The 10,011-nt window shown below is 47.9% G+C and overlaps 1 protein-coding gene across 4 annotated transcripts in view; it reads right to left on the bottom strand.

Moving 5' to 3' along the window:
- snx7 (sorting nexin 7) overlaps positions 1-9,340 on the bottom strand; it is a 13,314-nt gene extending 3,974 nt beyond the window's left edge. Inside the window, exons 1-10 of one of the 4 annotated variants that reach the window (XR_009932283.1) lie at positions 9,141-9,340; positions 7,842-8,039; positions 7,575-7,685; positions 7,125-7,289; positions 6,142-6,340; positions 5,576-5,778; positions 5,269-5,355; positions 3,538-3,639; positions 2,159-3,224; positions 1,567-1,697 (exon numbers count right to left, since the gene is read on the bottom strand). Coding sequence is in view for 3 of the 4 variants with exons in the window: in XM_062479519.1 (XP_062335503.1) it covers positions 1,545-1,697; positions 3,538-3,639; positions 5,269-5,355; positions 5,576-5,778; positions 6,142-6,340; positions 7,125-7,289; positions 7,575-7,685; positions 7,842-8,039; positions 9,141-9,257 (1,335 nt within the window). In the remaining variant the exon portion in view is untranslated. Of the gene's footprint in view, positions 1-1,544; positions 1,698-2,158; positions 3,225-3,537; positions 3,640-4,773; positions 5,059-5,268; positions 5,356-5,575; positions 5,779-6,141; positions 6,341-7,124; positions 7,290-7,574; positions 7,686-7,841; positions 8,040-9,140 lie in introns of those variants that run through there. The other 3 variants (XM_062479519.1, XM_062479520.1, XM_062479521.1) reach the window with 3 other exon arrangements.
- Between the last annotated feature and the right edge of the window lie 671 nt (positions 9,341-10,011).

Raw genomic sequence — 10,011 nt, 5'->3', positions numbered from 1 at the left:
AATTAGAATGTCCTCTTTCTCTTGTTCCCCTGCGTGAGTACATGAGGCCACGTTACGCTAACTGCCCCCGGCTAACTTCGGATCCTCGCTGAGCACAACACACGTCGCCGCACGGGAGGGGTCGAGGAAAGCGCGGTCGCGCGAGGATACGACTCCGCCGGCGCAATGAGTTGCCGCTAATGACCCCGAGACGACAGCGGCGGTTTGGGTGAGTCCGTCTCATCACTTCGAGGCGCCGAGGTTTGCCCCCGCAGGGTCGACTCTTCTCTGCGCGCGTGTGTTATACCTCCACGTCTCCCAATTACAGAGGAGGAGCGCTGTCGACGCGCTGGTCTCGGAGGGGGAAGATGGAGGCGGGGGGGGGACAAGTGTAGTTCACAAACAGACACACACGCACGCACACACTCCATCTCAGGCCCCTTCTGTTTCCCCCTCACTCTTTCTTCCTCCCTCCCTCCCTTTCTTTCACTCTCCCCCTCTCCCTCTTCCTCTCTCTCTCTCCCTCACCCTCTCCTTCTCTCTCTCTCCCTCTCTCTCCCTCTCTCTCCCTCTCTCTCCCTCTCTCTCCCTCTCTCTCCCTCTCTCTCCCTCTCTCTCCCTCTCTCTCCCTCTCTCTCCCTCCCTGGGCTCATAATAAAGGCCATGGATGCCGCGAGCAGCCTTGCAGCCACTCTGTTAGAAAGTGATGAGTGTCTCAGTCATATTGTTTGTTTCCCTAGGCCTTGGGAACCTCGAAAAAGAAATGGATTGAAAACAAACACCCCCCCCAAAAATACCACTGGAACTCTTGAAAACAAAGACAGCTCTGCTTCTCAAGTGACAGTTCACCGGCAGTACCGTGGCTGGCCCCATTTTCCCCTCATTTCTCAGCCGTAATCGCCACCCGTGGAGAAAATAAGTCACTGACCATGTGTAGGGTTGTACCCTTCTATGAGACAGCATTTACTCGTCTGCACTGGACATATGCCAGGGTTTCACTGAGGCATCCCTGTGCACTGGCCGCATCTGCCTTTCCAGTCTCGCCAAACCGAGGCCAATTCGTGGCGGGCCATAAAAATGAGACACTGACCCCATCTACTGGCAGAGCTCCAAACAGCCGACTGAAATAAGTTAATAGCAGAGACAGCTAATACGACATCCTCCTGAAATGAGTCGTGTAAAAATGATAGATGGAAATGACCGGGGTAATGGCCTCGGCTCGTGGTTCTTCCCCCCCAGTCCCCTGCCTGGTTTTCATTCCAACTCTTTGACCGGTCAATCTTCCAGATTTGTCTCTTCTCTACTCTCCCGTTCTCTCCTTCTACCCTCTATGCTGTCGCTCTCCCCTCTTTACTCCGTTCCATCCCGCTTTCACCCCCCGCTTTCACCCCCCCCCCCCCCCACACACACACACACCCAACATCCCCATTGGCGCAAGTTAACACAGCCGTGTAACAGGGGAGCGTTCGGTGAAAAGCCCTGCAGGGGGGTACTAGACACTTTAGCTTAGCCTGCTAAAACGGTCTGGGGGATGTGTGTAGGATGTGGACCGAGGTGCCGCTCACCTTTTCATAGTAGTCCACGTTCTTCTCGGCGGTGGAGAGGAAGGCGGATTTGAGGTCGGCCCTCATGCTCCTCTTCCAGCGAGACCAGTCCCCCTTCAGGGCGTTGTTGGCCCACTCCCCCCGGTCCTCCAGCCTATCGAGCTCCTCCTTCAGCTGGGAACACAACACCACGCACCTATCAGTGACACGCAACCTGAGCCGGCAACCAATCGGCCTTTCACGCTCTTAACCGCTGAGGGGTTTCAATGGGCGCAGAAATGTCACACTGTTCCTAAAGCGCAGCCTTCATAGAAGATATGACCATGCCATTCAATGACCAGATGGAAAATAGTGCTATTTGTGCACGTAGACATCCGCTCCTAGAAATGCACACTCATACACGGACACACACCCCAAGCAATATCTGTGGTAGTTAGGGGACAGTGCTGAACCACCATGCAAATTGAGGTGATTTCCTTTCTGGCGCTCTCATAGCTGTCTATAGTAAATTCCTGCAACGCTAATGACCTGGAGCCCCTCACTTGGCAAAATAAAATGGCAGACTCTTCAGCTGTCGGCATGCCTCCGTTTGGAGCGAAGAGTGACTTTGCATTAGCTAGCTCCTACACACTCACTCGCGGGGTCTTCCTATGCCTTGCTGTTACTGCAGTGGTATTGATCCAAGCCCCTCATCAAGACGATAGCTATCTAAGCAGGCAGAGACATGTATTAGAGTCTGTGTGTGTGTGTGCGCGCGCGAGCGGGAGTGTGTGTGTGTGTGTGTCATTTAAACTGATCCCACTGGGGTGTTTGACTCCAACAGCCCTCAACAACAAGCCTATCTCTTCACCAAGCTAAAGGAAGGAATGATGAATTAGACCCGAGATACAATGGAGGACAGAGAGAGAGCGAGAGAGAGACAGAGAAAGAAAGAGAGAAAGAGAGGGAGACAGTGAGAAAGAAAGAGACCAGAGAAAGAGAGCAACAACAAAAAAAGAGTGAGAAAGAGAGAGAAAGAAAGAAAGAGAGAAAGAGAGAAAGTACGGCTCCACTGCTTTCCTTAGGGAGGTGGTGGTGTCAGATTAGAGTTGCTCAGATATGCAAGGCTGGGTAGGAGATTGGGAGTATTGACAGGCAGGCTGATGAGGGTCGGCTGTTGTTGGCACCACCAGTCTCATCCTAAGTTGGTGGCAATCGATGCGGGACTCAGGAAGTTGGTGTGTGCGCGCGTGTGTGCGTGTGTTCACACAGTTTGTGTGCTCGATAATGTGTGTTTGTGTGATTGGGCCGTTTGTGTGTATATACTTGTTTGATTGGATGTTTATGTGAAAGCACACATGGGTTGTTTGTGGCTGTAGTTTGTGTGCATGTTAATGTCTATAAGTGTGTGTGTTTGTGTGTGGGGGCTGATTATCAGACTCTGTAGAGTGGAACTGGGCTGGCTGGGCTTGGGGCTTTGCTGTGTGACTGCTGGCTGTCACTGACTACTACAACAAGGGGACACATCATTTGAAACACACACACACACACACACACAGACATTGTTCCAACAACAAAGAAAGCTTTCCATAATAAGTTAACATGTTAGACTTCAGGGAAAGTTCTACGAATGACACTCATTAATGAATAATGTAAGACCGCCTAGCTTTACTGTTTGGATGAGTCTCCTGACCGCAGCATCACTGCCATCTTCTGGATAAACTGAAAATTACAACACTCCTACAAATTACAACCTGAAGAGTTCTTATAAAATGCAAACATCTAAAATTCCCTATAGTAACACTCAAAATTAGCCTGACACAAATTGGTCCTTGGTTACCGACAATGCAAACCACTATAGCAGCAATGTTATAGTTAGACGACATACACAGCTTCAAATGCCAAAATGTGGCCATGCCAAAGCCGGAACCGACGTGACGGGTTAGTAGTGAGAACAATAACAAAAGCCAGCACTCTCCAAGCTTCACACAGCATGACAGAGGTCAAGGTTGAGTCCGAGGGCCAGCCTGGGTACCTGATCGATCTCCCCTCCCAGCCTCTCCTGTCTCTGCAGGCGGACCTGCTCTGGGTTCCTGCCCAGCAGACTGCCCCACACTGTCCCCTGGTCGCCACTCTCCTCCAGTCACATGACAACACAGGAAGCACAGGAGTCAGTAACCAGGATGTACTGGGCAGTACACGGGTCAGCTGGCAACAGGAGGGAATGCTCGAGTCAGCAAGTACTGGGGGCGGATCTTTATTTGGCCGCCAAACTGCAAAGTCATCTTTTCCACATTCCAACGACCACTTGTATTAACCAGGTGATTTTATGGCAAATTTCCATGATGCAAGTGACATTGTTGACCTGTGATTTAGCAACGGTTTATGTTGATTTGTTTTTGGGGTTATGTTAACAACAGGTCATTTAGACACTGTAACACCAACAGTTGTCACGGACCTGTCATACCGAGGTAAGGACTGCATGGGTGTCTGTTTCAGTTGGAATACCGAGACTGCCTTGTCACATTGACCCAACTAGCACAATGCTAAAAGTTAGCAGTTGTCACAGTATTATTGCTTGTGACAGTGATAGTATGTGGAATTCAGTATTTCTGTCATTTATTTACTCTGGTACCTTAGTCACACTTCCAAATATGGACCACAATAACTGAAATACAGTGTGGTGTTTTATGGACATAAACCTAGATTTAGGGGCATATACAAGACATCGCTGGCACACTAGCTCATGTATAAAATAAAAACAATTGAGAATAAAAGAAAAACTGCCATTTGAGGTTTCCATTGCCTCATTTACTGTCCTCATTAACTACCACGATGCACTGTGCAACACGTGCTCATACAAAGCAGAACGAGACAGTGCCCAGGTGTCACCACTCCTCAGTCTTAATGAAGAGGACAGACCGAGCAGGGACACAATGGCCCAGCTTTGACATTTCCTCGTCCATTAGCAGAGCAGTGCAGGGCTGCCATAGAGACCCTGGTTTGAAATCGCCGGCCTCGTCTGCTCTGAGAAACACACGGCGACTGAGCCATTCAAGCTTCCGAGGCCATTAGGAGGCCATTGTTCCGGGTGGGAGAGCGCAGGTGAATATGCCTCAATTCTCGTTCTCATTAGAATTATCAGGGAGACGCATGATTGGTAAGAGAGGGAAGCTTAAAAAAACGAAAACACTCCAAAGTGAAAATATCCAAAGCTCTTCCCCTGCGAAAAAAAGAAACAACCCAACTTTCTTTTAACGCATTTTTTGGGGGAATAATTCCGTACGCCTGGTTCACTCCCCTCTTCTGACGATCGAACCGCGGCGATATTGCCAGTGGGCGGCGACGACATTTCAAGTTGTCGATAGATTCTAAGGATTCCATTAGTGTGTTATTAGCCGGGGCCCTGCAATGAAATAATGTTTACACCCCAACTTCCTGCGCTGTGTGAAGAAGCTCAAGGGGGACTGCGAGAGCGCCCGATATTTCGATAAATCCTCCAAGTCGAGCCGCTTCCAATATGGCCCGTTGTCCTCCTCAGTCTTAAGGCTGCTCTCTTGGAAATGAAAGCAGACACTCGTTGGCCGTATGCTTCTTTATTACTCCTAATCTCTGGGAAATTGCCTGGAAGCAGAGGAATCTGAAGGCTTACAGGGAAGGATGGACGGATGAGAGGGGGGTGGAGAGGAGAGGGGGGGCGGGTGGAGAGGAGAGGGGGGGTGGGGGGGGGCGGGGGCGGGAAGAAAAGTGTCAATATTGTACTTACTGCTTCTCTGTCCACTTTCTTGGTGGCCAGGGCCTCGCTTTTAGCTTCGAACTCGGCCTGGATGTGGTCTCTTCTCCTCAGAACGGCCTGAAGGGCAACATCAACACGCACAGCACACACAGTTGAGGACGGTCTCTCAAAAAAAATCCTACGCCTCGGCCTGTTTCCGAAGTCTGTAGTCTGGCCTCATCGCCAGGCTGCGTCCAGGTCGACCTCTCCATATTCTCTACTTTTTCTCGTTTTTACGGGCTATCTGGGGTTAGCTTGGTTGCACATACTACTCAGCAACTGGTTCAGGTCGGTTTACCTTGAGACCTTCGGAGCACAGCACATACTCGTGCAGGGTGGGCACTAGGACCTCGGAGAGGTGGTGGACCTGCTGGTCCGTCTCCTGACAGCAGCGCTCCAGACAGCCGGCCACACCCTTCAGGGGTTCGGCTAGCTGCTCCTCCTCCGAGCTGGACCACAGGGTGTAGGTGGGGGCGCATTCCTTCAGCTCCTCCAGGTACTCTGGGAGATAGGCAGGATATTTTGTTACCCACAATGCCACCTTTCTTGAGGCCCATGTGTGTCTCTCTCTCTTTCTCCCTGTCTATGTATGTCTCTCTCCCTCTTTCTCCCTCTCTTTCTGTCTCTCTCTCTGTGTATCTCTCTGTGTATCTCTCTGTGTATCTCTCTGTGTATCTCTCTGTGTATCTCTCTGTGTATCTCTCTGTGTATCTCTCTGCGTGTCTCTCTTTGTATCTCTCTCGCTTGCTCTCTCCTTATCACACACCTATCAGGAGATAGCTTTTCGTTTCTTGCTGATGGTGACCCGCACTGTACGACAGTCTGTGCGGGCGTGTTGTTTGTGTACGTGTGCGTGTGCTGTACCCTTCTGTTCTTTGGCGATCCTCTGAGTGACCTTGTCCAGGGAGGAGATCTTCTGGCTGAAGGCCTCCACGTACTCCTGCATGGCCGTGAACTCCTCCGGTCGGTTCTTCACGCCCCTGACGGAGTTGGACAGCGCCCTTACCGTGTCCCCCATCCTGCTTAGGAACCCGGGACCCTGCTTCTTATGGGACGTCAGCTCCTGTGTGCATGTGTGTATGTGAGGGGGGGGGGGGGGGGGGTCACAAATGGAGCAGTCCTTTGTTCACTCTCAGGTGGATTTGTAAGAGACAGACTTGACATGCTAAACGTGTGACTTGGGGCTTTGTAGCAACTGGGATTTCGTCCAGCGACAATATACGTTTCCCTTGGAAGTATATGAAAGCATTGTTGTTTGCGCAAAGATGGTCATGTGTACATTCCATCCAGTTGCATGGATTGCAACAGGTTATACCATTCCTTGACATATCCTGTCTTGAAGCTGTTTTGACACCAACAAGGGCCAGAAACAACACACGCTAGACTAAATACGACTGGTTACATTTCCTACTCGTTGGTACCAAGGCATAACAGTAATACAACAATTGCTGTTTCAGTTGAATTTGCTGCTGTTACCCTAATCCTCTTTAGACGCTCTGTACTGTAGCAAGAAGTCATGGTCCTGTTTCTGGGCTTTGAGACACAAGGAGAGCATTCATGCTCAAGTCCAGGCATTATTATACTATTACGCTAACTGGATACTAGCGGTAATCAGATTTGGGTGCCAGTTAGAGGGGCGACTATAGTGTATGTGTGTGTGAAAACAGGTGACAGAACTTGAGAGGTTGTGAGAGTCCCATGTGAAATCGTTTTGCTTCTCGAAAAATGTACATGATCCTCACAGGAAAACCCTTTTCACATCCATACGTTACCGCATACATGAAACCGAATCGCATTTGTTTGTTAAATGCTTGCCGGTGCGTGCAAGCCTTTTACAGTGCACTTACCCAGGCCTGTGCCGTGAGGAAGACTTTGAAGTCGTCGCTGCAGGACAGGATAGGGTGGTCGGACACACGGTTCAGGAACTTGTGGAGAGCCTTCCTCCGTGTGTCGATGAAGTCATTGTTGAACCTCTCCACCATCCCCTTCATCACAAACTTCTCCGGAAGCGGCTGAGGATAGGATACAAGGAGATATCGGTGTGTAGCAGAGGTGGTTGGGCAACCACACCTGGGTGATGATTACACCCGCCTGAGACCTGACGACAAGCACGGGCTACCTCAGGCTTCAGCTTATCCAGCTAGACCAGATCTTCTATATCTGCACACGACACCAGTTTGCAGGTGTGAAAGAAGCATTACAAAACATACACTTGAGAAAAGTTCCAAAGAATCAAACTTAAACATTTTTTTATATATATATATATATATTCGTGTCAGGCGTGACTGTCTACCCACATGAACAATGAGTGTGGGATGGGTTTCTTCGAGTTTGCTTTTGAGCCACAGGAAGTCTTGGTATCGCCTGCGAACTTCATACTCGCTGGAGTCAAACTCGCTGCGGGTAGTCTGCGGGAAAAGGAAGATGTGGACGCACATTAAGACGCACAGCAGTCGCCACGAGAGGTCGACTTTTCTCTTTGCCGATTCAAAATACTACCATGACAGACAAGCCTGCATTGGAATTGTGAATAGACACCCACTCGACGTCAAAACATTCCTCACCTTTGTCAGAACTCTGTAGGTGATGAACGTCTCTACGGCGGTCACATGACTCTCTGGGTTATCCACGGTGATAAAGAGGTCTTTTGTGTCAAGCCCCTCCTCTTCCTCCTCCTCCTCAAACTTGTACTGGTTGACCATGGAGCCTGGTGAAGTCTGCATGGATGGGTTGATGGCCCTTCCCTCTGTCACAGTGACATCCTACACAAGAGACAATGAAGTAGGCGTGAACTGGCCTCATCTGAATGCTTCATTCATTTACTGCAGCACAGACACCTGCTTCACAAATGTAGTCAAATAAGGCCTCGTGCGGTAAAGCATTATTATATCGGGTTTTTTTCATGTCAGACCATAGTGTGATCATGTGACAACGACATAACATTCAGCATATCTTTCTATGTTTTCTGAATTCCGGTATTAAAGCAATGTCTGAAGGATAACGTTAAACTCCCCACTACTGTGGAAATCAAAACGAGCACAACGTAATGCCAACTACACCAACAAATTGTCTTAGCGAGCTGTCTCTAGACGTCACATTCAAAGCATGCAGCCTGCCAAACAGACAAATACGTATGCAAACGACTTTAAACAGAACTGATGCGTCCTAGTATGTCCAGGGCAACATTTATTACTGTTCTTTCATGAAGGCTTCCTGTTATAACAAACTGTTAAGCTAGTGTAGCTGCCTAGTCAGCAGAATGCCGAGCGCCGCTCCCCTTACCGACTAAACAATAGTGAACAGGCACAGATCAACTATGTAACAAGTCTATTCAGTGGGTGTCGTTACAAGTGGGAAACAAATGAAATTAATCTCCTGATTTTTTGGCACACGTAGGTCACTTGTAAACTGTAAAGTTCCTGACTTTAAGACTTGATGAACCTATCGAGGGGTTTATTGAAGATTGACAGGTAAGCTATTCTTAAATAGCTCGATCAAAACCACGCGATGCAAGTCATAGGCTATGAATGACAGAAGGCACCTGATCTACTGAACTTTGATTTCTTGTCGTGTGAGTCAGTGGGACAATAAGACGAAAACTGTTGGACTAATAACTTAATAATTCAGATAAAACCCAATTTTTAAGATGCACAGCTCTCCCCATTATATTTACTGCTTGTTGGATGTTTTAGATACAGAATAGGAAAGGGAAGCAGTCCTACTTTTTTAAAGGATGTTGGACATCGATGCACTATTTGCGCACGGAGTCAAAACTTTCCACGTAGCAAGAATCTCATCCAAACATTAGTCAACAAGAGCATTGGCTAACTTTCAAAGTTTTTAATCGCCAATTTTTTTTTTACCTTGCTGAACACTTCTAAGTCATCGTCTTCGTCAAGATCCAACATCTGTCCAGAGATGTCGGCTGGTATTGTTTGACTCCGGGAGACAATAGCCGGTTCGCCTATAGCCGCACTCATTGCTGTCCAGATTTATAATAGCCTGTACTGTCAACGTAGCTAGCCTATGAACCTCATGAGCGGAGGGTTGAAAAAAAAAAAAAAAAAAACTTCAGAGGTGGACTTTAACTGCGCATCGAGTCTACGCAGAAACGGAAGCACTGTGGACAAGGAAGTTGGAAAAATTGGTCGGGTTTGGTTCCCAAAAGATTATGTATGGTCACTACGCTCGTATGGGATGGTTATAGTTTTTTTTTGTTGCGTCACGTCAGTATGAATAAAATAATATTGCAATATTATCATTTTGAGCATCAGAATAGTTTGATCTTGTGACGCATATATCGCTAACAATTGCATTGAAGACTGATTGGTATTTTTGGACGACGCGTAACTTGTAGAGAAGTGGCCTTTCTTGATACCCTGTGCGTTTGTGAAGTCAGACTTTATAAACAAATATACTTTTGTCCTTGGCCTACCACAGCACAAACTGGGCATGTGTATAGCCAAAAGATGTCACTGTTGCACAGTATAACATGCCATGCACACAACACATACAGTTAATTGTGCATTCATGTCTCATGATTGGTTGCTAGACAAGCAATACACGTTTTATATTAATATTTCGACTGTATTTATCGAATTCGTTTCAAAATAATCTTTCAAATATTAAGATTATATGGAGTGAGGAAATGTGTTACATTGTAGATAACCCTAAAATGCTATAACAACACAAGTGAAATATTTCAGTTAGCATTTGCAAATATCATTAGTATCT

The sequence above is a fragment of the Osmerus eperlanus genome, chromosome 15, assembly GCF_963692335.1.
Source record: "Osmerus eperlanus chromosome 15, fOsmEpe2.1, whole genome shotgun sequence".
NCBI classification, from domain to species: domain Eukaryota; kingdom Metazoa; phylum Chordata; class Actinopteri; order Osmeriformes; family Osmeridae; genus Osmerus; species Osmerus eperlanus.
Note: the sequence above shows the minus strand (reverse complement) of the source record. Positions and strands in the feature narration are given on the sequence as shown.